The sequence below is a fragment of the Corvus cornix genome, chromosome 2, assembly GCF_000738735.6.
Source record: "Corvus cornix cornix isolate S_Up_H32 chromosome 2, ASM73873v5, whole genome shotgun sequence".
Classification (NCBI taxonomy): domain Eukaryota; kingdom Metazoa; phylum Chordata; class Aves; order Passeriformes; family Corvidae; genus Corvus; species Corvus cornix.
This window is the reverse complement of record NC_046333.1, coordinates 133,993,479-134,012,769: the sequence shown is the minus strand read 5'-3', so window position 1 is coordinate 134,012,769 and position 19,291 is coordinate 133,993,479. Positions and strand designations below refer to the sequence as shown.

The window sequence follows — 19,291 nt, the reverse complement described above, 5'->3', positions numbered from 1 at the left end:
ATGTTTGTTCAGCAGTTTTGAAAAAGCAAAACCCACTGGCCTGAGTGGCAAGAGGATCCATTAACACTTCAAGCCCAGCCCTTGCCCCAGGCTCTTGGAAAATCTCTGACTACCCAAACTTCATTTTTCCTATTTGACAACATTAGAAATCTGAAAGATATTATGAATGTCCAACATATTTAAAAAATAGAGTAAAACACTGAGTTCCTTTGTACACCAGTCAGCTTCTAAACAAATGCCCTGAGGTTTTTCAAGGTGTGTCTGTTCCTGTAGTTCCTGTTAGATTACATTTTCACTCCTAAGTGGTGTGTTGTACTCATCTTCTCTCACTCTAAAGAAATTTGGGGTTTTCTTTGATTACTGAGAATCAAATATCATTATTTCTCATTTTTAAATATCTAATTTCAAATCTCGCTCAACATGACTGAGAATTTCTTTGCCTGTGTTACCAAGTACCAGGCAGTGAGTAATTGATGACTGTTCTCACTAGAGAATTCACAGAACGAAGTTTAACTTTTTCTGCTCAATTCATTCAATTGATTATTCATAGTCGGGCTTTTAAGTAAAAAAACCCAGCCTTTCCTTTCTACATTTTCCCAGGTTTATTATTAGGGCAAATTTTTTTGGCCAAAGTACTACTGTGTGTGCAAATTTCAGACAAAGCGGGAGTTATCAGTCATTTTCGCAAGTGCTCTGCACTGATTTAAGCACAGCTTATGGAAGTGAGAGCTGCCACACTGACAGCATCACCAGGCACCCTCCTAATCCTACATGGGCCCAATGTCCACAGCATCGGGGCCCACAGGAGGGAGCAGAGGAGCTTGGGGGCTGTGGAAGCAGGGCCTCACATGAGAGAGCACAGGCAGAAATAAAACTGAAGCAGCCAACCCTGTGTTGGTGACCTCTCGGTGACTGGGCATGGATACTCTATTCCAGACCAGGTAGGGCCACGAGGTGCCAGGCACTGCCAGGACACAAGGCACACACATGGTGTGACAACATCTGACCCACACAGAAGCACTGGGGTGGCAGGCAGGACGGATCAGTCCGCTCCAGCTCGCTCACCAGGCCTGCAAGGAGTCCCAGGGAAAAGGGAGGGAAGCAGAGCGCAGGGCAGCCCAGCTGGGGGGGTGTGCTCGTGCCGGAAGGCTGCGATCCCGCTGCTGCTCCAGCCGGCCCTAAGCTCTGGATGCACTCCAGGGTGCTGCTCACCGCAGTGCCTGCCACACCAGGTACCCCCTCCTGCTCCAGCTTGTGAGACTGTAACAAGCTGATTTAAACACCACTGGGAGGGAACTAACCCATGGCTGAGGGTGAAATCCAGCTGCAGCATCACGTCAGCCTAAGTGCTTTTTAAGCTGTCTTTTTGTTTAAAGCTCTTGTATTTCAGGAATAAGGAACCTTCACACCACATGTAACTAGCAAAATTCATGTGTCAGGAAAGCGAAAACAGTATTTAACACACTGTGAAGTGTGATGTTAAACAGGGACACTGTATAGAATTTTCAAAGTAGGCCAAGCTTTAAGTAAGATTTTTATTTAGTAAGAATTTTTTTTAATTCTTTGCCACCAATATCTATGTCTTTCAAACATTCAACCAATGGCTGTAAAAGGAAGGATTAGATTCTGAGTTCAGAACAGCATCCTTACTTCTTTCAGCTTTTAAGTAACCCAAATAGATATATGTTTATTTATTTATTTATTTTTTATATATATATCCTTATCAAAGAGCAAGTCTTACTACTGAACATGCAGTTTAAAAGAGAAGACATTGATAAATAAATTTCCCTTACAAAATGGAATATGTACAACTCCTCAAGGGACCTTGGTAATAAATACAGGCATGTGTGGGGAGGAAGGAAGACGACAAGGCAGAGCAAAAATAACATAAAAGTGCTTTATGATAAACCAAAAAAATGTTGGCAGTACCCTTCAGAGCACTCCAGCTGTGTGCTGCATCTGCACATGCCATTACAACAGGCACACAGAAGTTCGATCCCCTCTCTGGATGCCTGCTCTGGAGCTGTCTTTGCTGGAACCCAAGATTTGAGTATTTCATGACAGGGAGAGAAAGGCAGTTCTGGTATACTGTGCTCCAGTTCCCTAAGTTAGATTATTTCCTAAAGGCTGCACAGCTTCAGATGAAAAAAGTAGTCAGGAGCTTACCCTAAATGAATTAAATTCCCTTTGCATAATTATGATTTTTCTTTACTTCTCAGATGTTAATTTACATTTGCTCTGTTATTCCTGGAACTTAGGATAAAGACAATAGCCTGGGTAGTCATATTCAATTGTTACAGAAATTGAGTTTACTTTTGACATTTTGACATACAAATTCTTGTAGAATTTGTCTTGATTGTTGTGAATTCTTCCTTCTTGTCCCCCATAGCTCATCTCACTTGATAAAATGTAAAATTAATTTTCTAGAGCAAGTTTTGGACTACCTGCCAAAAACTTTTTCAGCAACCTCATCTAGAAAAGTAAAGATTTAAAAAAATCTCAATATTTATATCAACGAAACCAACTTTACCTACAGAGGTATTTTACCAACTATTTTGATAAGCAACTCAACAGTTTTTAAATAGCATTTTCCAACATAGCTAATAAGGTTACATATTTCAAGCTTGCTCCTTTGATACAGAAAATTAACATAAAGAAAACTTCCAGTGAAGAAAGTCAGGACATAAAACCAACCTTTACTACTCCAGCAGAGTTTCTGTTATATGAAGCTACTTAAAAGCTGGAATATCACAAGAATCACAATATCTATAATGATACTGTATATTAGAGGTAGATAATGAACAACAAGCAAAAATAAAATGTTTGCAAGAGTTTTACTGAAGCATGTTGTCATTGTCTAAACACTTGTTTAAAGAGCATATTTTATTTAAATGCAAAACCACCCTAACCGATAAATTGAAAAATGCAAATTTTTAGGAAGACCTATAAAGCAATCAGAGTAGAATTCCAAAGACTTGGCTGCCAAGAGTAACTGTTCTTACAGTATTTATTTTATTTATTTCAGCTTGCTAAAAATATTTACCTTCTGACACTTGAAAGTATGAGCACAAGAGCAAGAAGTTTGATGTTCTGAAAACACAAGCTGTCCTCCCGAGTTAGACCATTCAGCTGGACACCTCATTCCACCCTGGCTGGTAGCAAGGGGCTTTGTAATAAGACAACCCGATATCTCCCCCAATTTCCTACAATCAAGGGTTTACGAAACAAGCTGCACGCTGTAACAAAACCACTGTGTTGAAAAGACAGTGACAAACCTTTCTTCCTGAAATGCATCTTATCCCTTTTTCAATCACTTAAGCTTAAACCCTTTGTAAAATACTACAGCAGTGAGTTATCCTGCATAATTTAAGCCGGCATTGCTGAGAAAATACTGCATTTTATCTGTTTATTGTAACTTCTGGTTTTGCAGCCTAATGCGTGTTTTGACAAACAGCTAACAGATCGCACTACACTTTTTCCATGTCATTTTGTCCTCCTATTATCATTTATATATTTATATATTAGTATTGTAATGCTTTAAATTTTGGTTTCTGTTCCTTTCATAACATACTTTGCCTTCTATTTGCCTTGACTACATTTGAACACTGACATCACATTTCCAGTGACAACAAAGACTGAGTGACAGTAACTGATAAAATATTGTGCCCACCCACTTGTATGGATAGTGGGTGTTATTTTCCCCCCATATTTATTACTCTGGGAGTTATTTTCCCCCACATTTATTACTCTGCATTTCCCTACCCTAAATCCCAGCTACCATTTTATTGTCTAGTTGCTTCTAGCACAAGATCTTTCTGCAATTCTTTCAACCCATTTTGTTTTCTCAGCAAATTTAGTATGCACCCTTCTTCTAGGTGCATTTATGAATTAGTTGGGTATCAGAGGTTTCAGTACAAGTAACTAAGGGCAACCACTCTAGTAAATTATTTGGTATAGCATGAAACTATCAGCTCAGGATTTAATATCTCTTATTGGGAAAAAACATTTATTTATTTATTTATTTCTACTTTTCTTCTTCTTATTTAGGCAGGCATTGGAAAACAAAGTCTCCAATGGGTTACCAGCAGAGTCTTAAAAAAACATAGGCTGTGACCAAGTTTTTGAAAACTGAAACTATTATATAATATACCATCTGAATTATCCCTTTCAACAAAAGTATGGAGTCCCTCGAAAAACTCTAATAGATTTTGCAGCCAATGAGTTTTCTCAACCAAAAAACCTCTATACAATGTAAAACTTTGCCTCAAGCACACACAAATGGGATTTGTAAAACACAGATTTATTTCAGCAACTGCCTACTTTTACCATTTAAGAACAGCAGAAGTGTTAGTGAATTGTGCCTGGAACTCTGCTAACAATGAGGTATTTTTAAATGTGGGCTTCATTTCCAGCTAGCCAAAATGGAAAAGTTTCCTCATAGAAAATAGTATGTCTGCATTTCCTGATGGACCATAAAAGCAAAATCTTACCAAAACCAAAGTATTTGCTCCTCCAGCTGCACAGTCTGGAAGCAAAAAGTAAAGTCAAGATCACAAGCTCACTGACAGTTAAGATCCAGTGGCTTCAAGGGCACTTCACGTGAACCATGGATGTCCCAGCCACGAACCACTTTTTACCCAAGTGGTTAGCTGGGTAAGTTGCATGCATGCACATGCTGGTGTCCTAAGCATCCAAGTCAGGGATTAAACTCAGAATCTTATACCATTATCCTCCTCTCTTCAGGAAGTTCAGGGTCTGCATGTGGCACAAACTCACAAAATTTGCTCTTCCAGGAAACTAAGGCACTTGGCATTTCAAGCATTAGCAACCACTGTCCTGTCATATGAAGAAGTGATGAAAATCTGCACATTGAGTGACAAGAATGTTAAAAATGTTAGAATGGAACCAGACTCTTCAAAAAACAGAAATGGAGCCTCACACAGCCAATATAAATCCTGAAATATAAATTCTTATCTTCTTGACAACAGGAAGCAAAACTCAGTAAATATAAGGCAAGCAAGAATACAGTGACAATCTTAAAAAAACAACACCACAAATAAAAAAAACCAAACCAACAAACTAATAGCAACTGTAGAGTGAAAGATGATGCAGTCTCTAACAGCAAGAGGGGCACTGCCTCAAGCAGTATCAGTGAAGAACTGAGGACTGCAGTGGGATGAAAACTTTCCACTAACAAAACATGAACACCTTACTAAGTCCTAGATTCCTTATGAGGTGTGTCTATGTTATATTTTCTCCAGCGGCAAAGCCAAGCTACCTCAGAAATCCAGTTATGGTGTGGTTCTACAAACAGTAACACAACTGAGACAAGAGAAAACAAATGGTGCAAAACACAGAAATAAATGTCTAAATTCTTAAATGTGCTTTGCCAAGTAAATTGCAACCTAGAAGTATATGTGAATCCTGTGCTCAGCATGCTTCTCTGTTTTGTGCTCAGCAGGCTTACAACTCCGAGACACAAAAGAATCAAGTTCATTATTCCATGCAGACGTTCCGAACACTCTGTTGTACCTCATCTCAGTCTGATCCTAGAGAAAAGCATTACCAGAGATGATCAGTCTCTGGGGTTCTGATGTATGATAACTACCAGCATATGCCAAAACAAGTAAGTGAAAATAGTCTCCTGTACCCTGCTGGTTAATGTCACAGAGATACCTAGATAATACAGAAAACTGTGGATTGAATTATCAAGGTCTCTGTTACAATCATCTATGGCAAACCTTTATTGTAAGAGACAGGAAATACCTTGAATTGCTGAGATACACAGAGGATTCGAGCTTTTGTTCAGCCACTGGAGTCAGATATCTAAGACAGCAACAACCTGTTCTCCTAACCACTGAGTTCTACCTACCATGTTAAAACATTTAGCTTCATTAATCTAGTTAACACTGAGGTTAACTAAGTTAAACAATGACAGACACCAACTGTCTCAGTGTTAAGCCATGTCACCCCTTTGATACAGATCTTGTGACTTAAAGCAATAACATTTCAACTTTGTTGCTTACATAACTGTATTTCAGTCACTGAAGCAAAGGCAGGCTTAAGTCTGTATTTCTACAATTATACTACACTGTGCACCTCAGATTCCTACCTACTATATCAAAGATACACATTGCAATTCATGTAACTATGTTACCTGCTTTACAGGAAATAACACCTACCTAAATAATGAATAATTAGAGTCATGGAATATGTCAAGTTGGAAGGGACCCAGAAGGATTGCCAACTCCCTTGCTTCTCACAGGGCACCTTAATGATTAATAATTAAAAATTAATTATTAATAATTTAAAGTACCATACAAACACACCTACTATCCAGTCACTACAGAATTAAGTACAGCTTCAAACCCTAAACCAAATATATTCATAAATATATAAGTTTTCAGATGTGATAGCCAGGAAATACAGCCACTGTCAATCACAGTGCACATAAATGATCTCAGAAGAAGAGACAGTAATTACTCTTCACACTCATAGAGTTTTGCTAACAATCTTCACAGTATCTTTAGCCACTTTTACAATGACAATCTGTTTCAATTAAAAACAGCGGAGCAAGTATGGCACGGTTGATTTAATCCTACACTACTGTTACAATAGAGTTATTCTGGCCTGGATGCAAACAAGATTAGCATCACACCCAGAGAGGTTAATGCCTTCATGCAATTCCTAAATGGGCTGGCAAGGGTGGCAATTTGCCGATGGCCATAGCGAAGCAGCTGCCAAGAATCTCTGACTTCTAATTCATGCACAATTAACTAAGTCATGATAAATAAATGTCCCAACACATGAAACTGAATTAAGGATGAAATTTTCAAGTTCAATAGATTCAAAGAAAGGTTGAGAAAAGACTAGGTTCTTCCCACTGGAAGTTACATTGATGAATTTAGATCAAAGGCAAGTTAAATACACTTAATCTGGCATGTAAGGATTTTGCAGGAGGCCTAGGCAGTTTAAGTGTCAGTGTCTTGTTGCTACGTGCCTGCTAAAAGCTGCTACTTAACAGCAGAACTGCAAAACAGGAACATGGGAATGTTCAAAAATGTTAGTGCAATGCCAACCATCCTTTAAACTACCAAGGAACATGGTATGAACTCATTCGAGGGCCCATATACTCCATGTCCCTACCTGAGTTGTGGGTAATAATCAGCTACTGCTGCCAGCAGGAAGTATCAGTTGTAATCTGTATTTTCTCAAGTCAGTTAAAATTACATGGGTAAAACAACAAAAGTTTTTCAGGACTGAAAGTCATCAATAGGAACAAAATATTTTAGCTATAAATGTATATAAGATATATATATTAGAAATATGAATACTTGTAAGCTCATTATGCATTTTTTGTGCATCCTGATTTAACAGAGGTAAAAGAAAACCATCAAACACACATGAATTTGATTTCTGTTTTAATAAGCTGCTTTTTAAAAAGCAGCATTACTTTCTGCAGCTTCCACAATAGACTAAAAGTATATGAAGTTGTGTTTAATCTAAAAGCTTTTCAAACATTTAAAAATGTAATCAATTTAACATTTACATAGATAAGAATGAACTATTTTGTCAGATTACAAAGTAGGTTGCCAAGTTGAAAAGACAATAGTTGAAGTTCCCTACTCCAGGAAAATCTGGAGTTCAAAGAGCTGGTAGAGGGTGGCGGTGGTGTAGAGAAAAGAAAAGGGTAGTAAACAAGCCAGTGAGACAAATGATGCTGTTCTGCTGTGAAAGATGTTTGCAAAGATAAAAGCTTATTTTTGTCCTTCAACCGAACAGCAAAGGCAACACATGCACCTAGACTGTCAAAGGGCTGCAAACAAAGCGTGGGGACAGCCCAGCGTGCAGCGGCTGATAAGCTGGACTGCTCCCAGCAGTGCTCTTCCCACAGCCGTCCGGGCCAGGCGCTGCCTACCGGTCAGCGCCTGAACATCGGAGTTCAGAGGGCAAAGGATGGCAGCTGATCCTAAAAACCCCTGCACTGTAAAGCTCCCAGGGACTGGCCGGCAGGTAGCCAGGTGCCCGTCGGGGCAGGCTCGGCGGGACTGAGCTTCATCACCCATCAGCTGAACTATCCAGGCAAGAGTTCAGATCCCGGGCTGTGCAACTGCTCAGGGAGCCAAAGCACTCAGCAGCTAAGCTAAATGTTCAATATATCTGCAACAAGAACGAATCTATCTGCAAATTCTTCACTGTCATTCACCCCAACACATGCAATATACATACACACATATATATATATATACACACATATATGTGTCCACATATATATATATGCGTATATATATGTACACGTATAATGGCCTGAACTTTCATATTAGCTATTCAAAGGTTATGGGAATATTAATCAAAAATCCTGCCAGGGTAAGGATAAGGCACATGGGGGAATGTTTTCAAAGGTCAACAGGACAGCAAGGCACTCATGCACTTAAAAAAAAAAAATAAATAAAACGAACTCCAAAAAACTACTCCAGCACCACACCTGGGCACTAACATTGCTATTGACAGTATAAATGGGCACAGACACAGAAAGATAAAGCAGGCTATTCTGCTTTTTTACTTTCATACACTCTGAATTGTTTTGCATTAACTATACAGAGCTACAAAATATTCTGAGTTGGAAGGGATTCACTAGGATTAAGTCCAACTCAAGTGAATGGCCCATACAGGAATCTAGCATAAGAATTTCTTTCTGTAGTAAAACAACTTAATTCCATATTTTCCCTTTAAGTATTTTCACATGCAAAATAAAAATACATATGTCCCTATATTTTTTAACTATGTCAAAGGTTATAAACAATATAAACAGGAATATTACATCTCACTATCTGAAGCAAATGAAAGTACAAGTATTTCCAATACTTTTCAAAACAGCTTATTACCAAAGTTCTCTGCATTTTTTGTTTTACCCTAAATTACAGCTTGACCTAAATTACAGATATTCCAGCCTCTGCAATTTTCAGTTCTTAACAAACATGAGAGCTTTTTCCCAAGCATTACAGAACTGATCTAGTTATATGAAGGTTTTCAATTATACATTGTATCTGGTTTAGGTTTTGTGTAAACTATACAGAGCTTAAAGGACAGACAAATATAAGTTAACTGAAGGAAAGTATATTGCAGGCTCTCAAACATCAGAAGTCTAGACAGAGCTTCATTACATCTGGACTGTGGTAGCATAAGAATTCAAATTTTAAATTCTCCATGTATTTGCCATGTATTACAGGAGTAACTGGATTTATTGCTAAACTTTTTGTGCAGAATTCAATGTAAAGGATTACCTGTAATAATGTTGATAGACCGTCTGTTATCTTTTAAAAAGCTCCCCATTTCAAGGAAATTCCAAGAGAAGTCATTACTGCCCTGGTTCCAAAAGTCGTCCAGATTCGTGCTTCCCCCTTGCTCTGTGAGTGTGGAGCACAACAGCACCGCCCAAGTCACCAGAGTAGCAACCCTGCACCATTTCTTTCTTGCCTACTTCATGCATTTTTAAGCAGTCTTAAATGAAAACTTTAGTAGTCTCAAAAACCCCGAACTTTGTTACGATGTAGGAGATGTCAGGCAGGCATGCACAAGTCATCTGACCAAGCTGAAGCCCATGAAGCTGCAGTCACCTACCTCAGCATCTGCAATCATTACCTCTGCCTTCTGCTTTCACTACTATTTCCAGCTGGTCATACTTTGAGACACCCAGTTTTGAATGCCTGCATTAGACACTGTTTCCTTATTGTTAGCCCACAGTGCTCGTTTTGGTGACTTTCCCCTCATTATCCTCCCTATTTCTCCTGTTCTAAAAACTCAAAGCCACCTTTCTTCCTCTCTGTCACATTATGATTTGTGGGCCATGTTAACCTTTGGCATTTAATGTTCTGTTTGTAGCTCTAGGTATAATCCCCAGAGAGATCCCCCACCCAACTGGATTCTTAGAATGGTGCACCTTGTACCTTCCTTGCAAGAGCGTTAGCTCGTGTGAAACAATATGCAGCTGGGACACAACGTCCTAGTAAACAGGTATTGCTAGGTCACCATGAGGCTGGATGGGTACAGTCCCTCTCCAAAAAACTGCTTTTAATTTTTGTATGCAGGACAATTGTGTGGAAAGTTCAGCCACTAAGTGCTTTGTGGCAGTAGCTACTGAGACTAAAGAAATCTGGTTATGCAGCATGAGCCAAACTGGGGAATACAGCATGAGCCAAACTTGGAAGGATGTGGTTATTCTCTGAAATAACTTGATCTACCTGAAGTTTAAGTACAGGAAAGATGGATTTTTTTTTTTTTTTTTTTTTCTCCCAGGAAGCTCTTGTCTAGAGGAGAGGTATCTTTGGTAAGAGGTCATCCTTACTGTCCTACAAAGACTGATCATCCAGGCCTCTCTCCCCCCATCTACAGTACCTACTTACACAGCTCTTACACAACCCCTGCACACTTCTCCTTCTTCCAATAGCTAAGCAGAACTCAACTAAGTCTCCACTCATCTACACTACATAGTTCAGAAGAAGAGGGGAGACATATGCATCTTTTCCTCTGGCAGGCAAATTACCAATGTGTTACAACAATCACAGATGCACACAAATACACGAAAAAGACCCAAAAAGGCAACCATGTGACAAAGGAACCGTGTTTGCCCCTAAAGGTTGGTGAATCAGCAGTCAACACTGAGAGACAAAAAAAGGCAGCAAGTTTTGTGGTGCAGATACTCCCGCCCCCTACTCTGGAATGCAATAGAGAACTAAAGAGATGACACAATAGTAGTTTTAGAAATCATCAGATTTAATCATTGCACTGTCAAACTAGAAAAGAAATCATGGACATTTGACCACATTCTTCATCCCATGTGGTTCTTTTCTGAACCATTTGCTTTTTGTGGTCTTTATCAATGAAGGCATAGGTAACATTTTGTAGCCAAGTTGTCACCCTGAACATCCATCCTGCAAATGGAAAACTAAACCTGCATCCCACATTCACCAGCAGGCAACAAAGGCTCGAGCTCCATCCAGCCTCCTGACCCATGCAGCACTGCGGACAAAGAGCATCTCACACCTAAACACCACAAAGCTCTCTTCAGAGAGACATCAGGATCCTCTGCCATTCTTAGGCTAGATTTGTAGAGATGACATAAACATCATGAGCCTTGCAAAGATGTCCACCAATGTACCTTAGTTCACCAAAGCCTTCAAGACAATCCAGTCGCTGTTGCCAGAGCTGCTGTGGGCCAATGCACTGGGCGTGAGCTGTTACTCAGTTTTGACCCCACACAGTCTGACAACTCAAGGACAGCAGAGGGCCACCAGCACACAACAGTATACAATTTTGTCCACTTTCTTACTATTCAGAGAAAGATATGTGAAGATGATCTTCAAAATCGTGGTCATCACATCTCCCTCAGCAGACCTGTCCTACAAAACTGTGGTCACCACATCACCCTCAGCAGACCTGTCCTACCTAATCTAATGCTAGGTTTTGCTAATGACCAGGTAAAGTTCACAAAGTTCCACTGGGCAACAGTCACTTCCACGAAAACACTAAGACAATATGGAAATTGCACCTGTGTCTCAAAGCTTTGTACCCACTGCTTGCTTTCCCCAACTCCAAGAACGGTGTGTTCTCAGCAGACAGCTCAGCTCCCAAGCCCTAACTTCCTCCCATCAATGAAGGCAAAGTAGTTCCAAACTCAGTAGCTCTGTTCCTGTTTTCCTTCTCTATATAAATAGTTTCAGGGAAGCTGTTCCATTCATCCACAGGTGTCCTCTTGGAGTAGGCTACAGCCATAGGACTAAGTCCGTCACTGCCTTAGTTTAGCCAATAACCACATTTCAGATTTGAGTGTGGAGAAGAAGGAATCAGAGGCAAGGCTGCACAGCGAGACTAAGCTTGCAGCTACACTTGAACATTAACCAGGGCACTGCAGAATGGACAGACATCTGCAGGAGACAAACAAGAAGATATCACAGTATTTCTCAGAAGTCTGCTGTTGAGAAAGATCTGCAAGACCGCCTTCCTTAGGTCAGCTTCAGGCCTCATGCACAGTGAGACTAGCCAAAATATAGCCCAGAGTAAAACTCCTCCATCTCAGGCAGCAGACAGGTAAGAAGTGTGCTGACTTCACCTTGTCATCCACTCTTGTAACACCAAATTATTTGCTAGTGTAGACATAGCCTCTGAACATGGATAAAGAGGAGGCTCTTGGAATCACACTGTCAACACCATCTCCAAGAACCCCAGCTATCATCTCTTTGTCAGGCATGCATTACTTTGGACTCCCATGCATTCTAAATAGCATCCTTGCAGAACAAAGAGCAAGGCAGTGCTATTCATGTTATCAAGTGGACAAGTACTGCTGTTCAGAGAAAGCAGCAGCACTGTGGGGTATACCCAGCCCCCGCCCTGGAGGGACATCTGCTGAGATAAGGAGAGTGCTTAACCTCCCAGCATAACTCCCCTGGAAAGGCAGCTACTTTGCAGTTACAGGGAGAAGAAGACAAACCCAGAATCCTCTGGGAGACCCTATGCAGATCCTTTGTAGCCCATTGGCCCTTACCCTCTGATACCCACCCCCTGTATCCCTATAAAGCCAGCCCCTGCCCCTGCGAGGGGGAGAGTGTGCTCATCCCTAGCCTCCCTTTGTCGAGTGCGGACTAATAAAGCTGCCTCGTGTGGAACAGCTACACACGAGCCTCTCGTCTCTCTCTCCCTGGTCTGGCTTGGAGGCTGCCCTGCAGAGCTGAGCTGAAATCACGAGCTGACAATCACTAAAGAGCTGACAGCCCCTGCACGGGCCCTCCAGCCAGCAGCTGAGGGAAGACACCGGGCCCCGGGAAGACGATCTCTCTCGGGACCATCTCTCCAGACCGGTCACAGCTTCCTCGGTCAGAGCTACTGACCCCACACCAGCAGCCATACAGCAGATTTTGTGGATGACTGATATGCTTAAATCCAGGGTAACAGGATTACACACATTCGCCTGTCTGCTTTCAGTCAATCTGCACAAGCCAATCACACTTGAAGGACCTCAGTACTACAGGTAACAAACACTCTTTTAGTGGCTGTAGTTTACTGTACCCATAGGAATCAGCAAATATGGTTTATGAATGTTGCTATAAGCACCAATCTAAGAACTAAAGATGATGTATGTTTCTTTGGAATACCTGAGAGCAAGAGAGCAGAAAAATGAACATACACCCCAAATTTCTATGGTATTTTACAAAATTAAACAGATAACTCATGTTTTCGACCCCTTAGTCAATGCTTTTCTGCAAGTTCCATGGTGATGCTCAAAATTGAATTACTCACGTCCAACTATTTCTAGAGACATAACCAGCAGAGAAGTCAGTTATACTGCCTTGTATTTCCTTAGAGCCATATGAAGTATCCAAAAAAAATACTTTGGTATCTGCCAACTTCTATTTAACAAGCATCAATTCAACTGTTTCATCACCACAGTCTTTTGTGACCAACACTACATGCTGAGAAGCTAGTAAAATTACCTTAGTTTGTACACAGTAACACATGACGTTCTACATTTACCACTTTTTACAAAAGCCTTCCCTGCTCCTTAGTACCGTGGTAAAGAGACAACAAAAACGTTACAAACTAAATATGAATTAAAGAGTCCTTTGTGCTTGTTCCGTTGGGCCAACGTCCACACCTCTGCACACATTCTCCACTTTAGGGTCTACGGCAGCACCAGGGACAAAATGTAACTCCAAGTAGATTGAGAATATTGGCTGTTTTCCTAAGAGATGCTGAGATTTATGCTTTTAAGTACTAGTGGTTCATGTATTACACCAAGCACTGCTCATGAGGAGTACAAGCGAGAAGCAAAGATGGCTGTCTCCAGAGATTAAGGAAACTCACACCTGTGCTACTTTGCAGGATATCCTAGTAATAACCTTTTCACAAAAGAGCACTTATCTTCCCAAAACTCCCAACCTACAATGGCAGACAGCTTTCTCCTTCCTGTGTGCACACACACACCAATTTAAGCTTGCAGACACCAGGTTTACAGGTTTTTTTAAGTACTGTTATATTGAATTAACTGTAAATTTGTATTTAGTGGAAGCAAATTATGCCATTACCTTACAAATTTTAACTCATGCAACTTCAGTGTTAAAACTTTTACAGGTACATTTTAACCCCCTCTAAATGGCTTTGTCTAAAGTGACCCCAGTTCTCTCACAATTTCTGTCTGCTGCAGCCAGCTGCACTTAACTCTCCACAGACACGCACACACATACTCTGGCACATGGCCATGAACTCAGAAGTGAATGGAAAAATCACTACTGAATCATTTTTTCAGTCTCTCTGAGGTACTTTTTTGTTCTCTGTGCAACATTTTCCAGTGTTTTCTATAGTCTGCTCTAAAAACTCACTGGCAAGCCTTTTCCCTTTGTACTTCTACAGACCTGTGGATCTTGCCCACATCAGGAACTCTTAAGGGCTTGTTTCCTGTGGACACATTCCAGAACTGCAGCAGAACAGATTAAGAGATATGAATGTAAGTTACAGCACAGTTAACTCTCTGCCTTGCTGGAATAATGCCTTCAGTTAACAACCTATTCCAGGGTAGTTAAAGTAGGAATTACTCTGGAATTAGAAGTGACTTGTTTTTGTGGATGACCACGAGGGGGAGTTACACATACTTAAGTACAACTGTAATGAACCAGATCTTCTGCTATGTCCACTGATTTTCTTCATCAGACAAACCCTAGATCTTCCATCTCCCAACCTGAACCAGTAGTAACAAGAGCAGTGTTACTGTTAAACTGCTTTGAGATACAGAGATGGTAGGCATCTGCAACTAATCAGATTCCACAGTCATGCAGCTGTTTAGCAAACATGCACAAAACTTCACACCACAAAACCATGAGGTTTTACTTCCCTAAAATCACCATTTGTTGTGTAAACAAAACTAATCCAAATATAAAGTAAAACTCAAGAAGTCAAAACTCAGTCTGCCAAGTTGAAAGCTCAGAATTAAACTAAATAAATAAATATGTGAATGGAGGGAACAACTGGAAATTATGTATTTTTTACTGCAGAAAACAAGATCCCAGAGGGACTATCCTCACCAGCCAGAACATCCATAACAGAGGCCCTAGGACTGAGTTAGTAATTTTCCTGCTCCAGTGCTTCAGTGTTCTGGTTTATAGCACATCATTATGAACAGCTGATACATGAGGCAGAATTGTAAGACCATGTATCAGCTGCTTTCCCAGAAGACAACCATTATCTGAGACAGTAGCTCCACATCATCCTCTCCTGGAGGATTACTATGAAGACACCATCCAGAAATACCAATTTAACACATTCCCAGAAATCAGAGGAACTGTACAGAAGACTTCGTGCACCAGCAGATGGAAAGCACAGCTCTTCTGGCTACACAACACTCCCTTGCAGCAGAACACACCTGTAGAGCCTTCAGCGTAGGACACTGTGAGTTACCACTGTTTTGGAGAGTGAGCTTCACCTTGAGGTGAGACTTATCCTCTTGACAAATCTTGGTCCTTTTGGAGAGTAAACACTTTCCAAAAGTTTTTAGAGGGGACAGAAACATAAAACTGGACTAACATTAAGGCTCTCTCTGCACAAAATATTTTTGATTTCTTCAAGATGTCTCTACCTTGTGCCTTAGGATTGCATGATTAAGCATCTTACTCAAAGTCAACTATGATACAGGGAGCAAAATACTGCAGGCCTCAACCTCAAAACCCAGTGAGACCTTACATGCAAAGATGTAAATCTCATGCCCAATCTTGAGAACAGGCAGGGGGAGGGGAGGGGGAAGAGCAAGATAGAATTAAAAAAGAAAGCCTTTAAGCACTCCTACTGAGGATCAAAAGAAAGCACTTCTATGGAGTGCAAACATGCTATTAAAATTCTTTCTTTGGTATGAATGAAGTTTCGACTGAAAAATACAGAAAAATTCAAGCTTTTAAAACAACAGAAGTCTCCTCCACCTCCCAACCCGCTGCCTCTTTATGGCTGCAAAAATGAAATGAAAACAGTATTCCAGAAGCCAGTGACTCCTCCTCCCCTGCTGCAACACCAAGTTCCCTGAAAAGCAGAACCCTTTAACAATCCTGCAAAGGTTCTCTGTTACAACCAACTATGGACAAACTGGCGCCATTACTGAATGACATGCAGAATGACATTAAAATGTGTAAGTGACATTGGTACACACTGGTCCCTCGCAGAAGGAAGGCCCAGCAATGAACCACCATAAGTTTTTACCATACTAATTCCAAATCTAACTGCTACCAGTGGATTCAACACTAGCTTCATACAGAATGGGAGCAAACTCCTTTTCACCTGTAAAGCAGCTGCCCTAAAAATTCACTTCGACCAAGCAATCCATCATCACTGCTGGACCACAAATAAAGGCAGGCAGACAACCACATAAGAGGCAGTTCAGAAATGTCTGCACAGCACCATAGTAGTAAGGAATACCAAATTAGAGGCCAGGCAGTGGGAATGACAGGAGACTAGGAAGCCAATCAAAGAGGGTAGGGAAACCAAATCCTAATAGACACTGTTGTTCCCCACAGCCACCCAGCCAGTTAGCTAAATCGTGATCAACCACTGTAGTAGTCAGGTTATAAGAGTGACAGGACAGAAAAAGAGAGAAAACAACGGAACTTCTCACTACCACACAATTTCTAATGAAGTAGCTATACAAGAACGTAAATAGCTATATATAAGGTAAGCCATGAATCCTTTCCAGAAGGAACTCCCTCCACACATGCACTAGGCACAAGTTACTGACATTTGAGAAAAGTCAGACATAGCAACCTAATAAAACTGGCTCTGTGGTCTCTGTGCCCCAACAGCAGCATGACTGGAAGGCACAAATACTGACAAGCGCTGGCTCAATGGCTGCAGTTAAGACACACCAAGTAAGAAGCAGCAGCGTACCTGCGGAGATAAAGTGGCAGACACTGCAGGAAGCATTCCTGACAAATGACAACTAGAGAAGAACTGCACAGTTCACAACTGAAGCCTACAGCCTGCCTTCCAACTTAAAAGCCCTCAATTTATCAGAGATCTGCAGCTGAATTCAGTTGCTTGCTTACAGATGGCTTAATATTTGATACCAGAATTTCCATACATCTACACCAGGCTGACAAAAACAATGTGAGACCAAAGCCTGTGCCATTCCAGGCTGGCAACTGGTGGCCAAACAGGGAATTGTGATTATCCCAAGCAACGCTAAAAACATGTTTTGGCAACTGAACCAAGCTCCTCCTCCAAGCTCAGTAAAGAGTATGCAAATAAGATTTTAGTAGCAGTACCTCCAACACCACATATAATTTTTTTAAATAGAAACTTAATATTCACCTCACTTCTGTTTCACTCTCTGCATAGCACAAGACACTGAGCTTTTCAAGACCTGTGTTAAGATTTTCCCCCTCCTCTTACCACTGAAAAGCCATTATTAAAACAGGTTTAAAACTTGTTTTACAAGCCTCTCACCCAGAGAGGCTCTCGCCCTTTACAGGTATTGCTATGGGCAAAGCCTTTCCACAACATGGCATATTCTCAGGGGAGCCACACTTACAGTCAGTTCAGGTAAGAAAAGTGCTTATTTTCAGTTTAAAAGAGCAAAGTTGCTCTTTCAGTCAGAAGTTTCAGCATCTGGTCAGAAGACAACAGAATGGAAAATCCACAATGGAGAACAGGGCTAAGAATAACTGCAGGTGCTTCTCCTTAGTAGATGTAAGCTGAGAGAGGAGCAAAAAGCATCTTCTAAATATGACTTTTGCACTGAGTTCAGGCAGGCCAGGATAGCACAAACCATTTCCCCTGAGAATTTCAACAATTGCTCTGTATAACAGTAAGGTGCCTGAGCTATATGTGATCAGCTCTGCCAAAATGCTCTGAATAGCCACATTGCTGTGCTACACCCATTCCTCTTCCACTCTAATACAGGATCCAAGGCAGGGTGGAGGGAGGAAATCACTAGCTCCCTTACATAGTGTTTATGCAACCAAGAAGCTCTAGAACACTCTGTTTCAAGAAACATCTACTCACTAAACATTATCAGCGTTGTCATTCAGGGCAACAGGTATCCCAAATAATTTCTTAATGACAAATTTGTTACATACTATCATTGGGGGGGGGGGTGAGGGGGAGAACTTACGTCCATTTTGCGAGCAGCCGTGTCCTGATCATAGTGTCCCATGATGTTTGGGAAAAAAGTCATATTGTAAGGCATTCCTGAACATCTGGAAATAGTAATTGGCTCACATGTGAATAAGCTGTGTCCTTGCACCAGAGCTAGAAGTAAACTGCACGTCGTAGAGAACATGAGTGCTCCCATTTTGTCAGGATCTCCAGCTTCAGCACATCGCTCTGTTCAGTAGTTAGACAGACCGGCGTTGCACAAGGATAAAAACATGCATCTTCCTCTGCTGGCTCCAGCGCAAGGCAGTAAGGCACACAATCAGACTCGTCACAGCTGCTTTAGGTATTGCCCTATTTTAGCTGAGAGCGATTTTACTAAATCCCTTCTTCTTCGAGCCTGTACGTGCGAAGACGGGACAGAGAAGTGAATATCAGAAACAACCCGATGGTGACCACCCGTCCGAAGGCCAAGTTCGGCCTCCCTCCCGGCCTGCAGGCAAGAGGGCAGCTCCGGCCGGGCCGGGTGCCCCGCGGCCTCTCCCCGGCCCCACACACCCTGTCGGGGCCGCGGCTCGGTGCCGCCGCGCTCCGGGAGCGGCGCGTTCGCCCCCCGCTCCCGCCCGGGCCCCGGAGCCACCGCCGCTCCCAGCGCCCCGTTCCCAGCCCCGCCCTGGGAAGCGGCGCCCGCGGGCCCGGCAGTGCAGTCCGCCCAGGACCCGGGGCTCGCCGGGCGCGGCCCCGGCGCCGCATCCCCGCCACGCCCGGGCCGCGCCCCCGCCACCCCCTCACCGGGACCCGCCTCCCGGCGGCCACCCGCAGCAACGCTCCGAGTTGGAGTCGCTGCTCCCCGGGACGAGACTGGACGGGGCCCGACTCGCTGCCCGCTGCACTCACCGGCGGCGGCCCCTCCGCGATGGCCGCCCCGCGGCACCTGCAGGATGTGGCGTCTGGCGGGCGGGGCGGGGCGGCCGCACCTTCCCGCCCCGGTGGGGGCCGGTGCCGGCGGGCGGGGCCCCGGCCGGGGCTGCCGGGGCCGCGGGGAGCGGGAACCCGGGACCCGGCCTGTGTCGCCGCGGCTCCGTCCGTGGGCCCCGGCCGAGAAGGGCTCCGGGACTGTAGCACACACACAAACGGCGTGAAAATCCCTTCAAACTGACTCGGCACTGGA

The 19,291-nt window shown here is 42.5% G+C and overlaps 1 protein-coding gene across 3 annotated transcripts in view; it reads right to left on the bottom strand.

The window, feature by feature from the left end:
- FZD6 (frizzled class receptor 6) overlaps positions 1-19,088 on the bottom strand; it is a 29,478-nt gene extending 10,390 nt beyond the window's left edge. The window contains exons 1-2 of one of the 3 annotated variants that reach the window (XM_039550137.1): positions 19,018-19,088; positions 18,140-18,520 (exon numbers count right to left, since the gene is read on the bottom strand). In XM_039550137.1, the coding sequence (XP_039406071.1) occupies positions 18,140-18,319 (180 nt within the window). In that variant the 5' untranslated portion in view covers positions 18,320-18,520; positions 19,018-19,088. Of the gene's footprint in view, positions 1-18,139; positions 18,521-18,678; positions 18,694-19,017 lie in introns of those variants that run through there. The other 2 variants (XM_039550138.1, XM_019289142.3) reach the window with 2 other exon arrangements.
- Between the last annotated feature and the right edge of the window lie 203 nt (positions 19,089-19,291).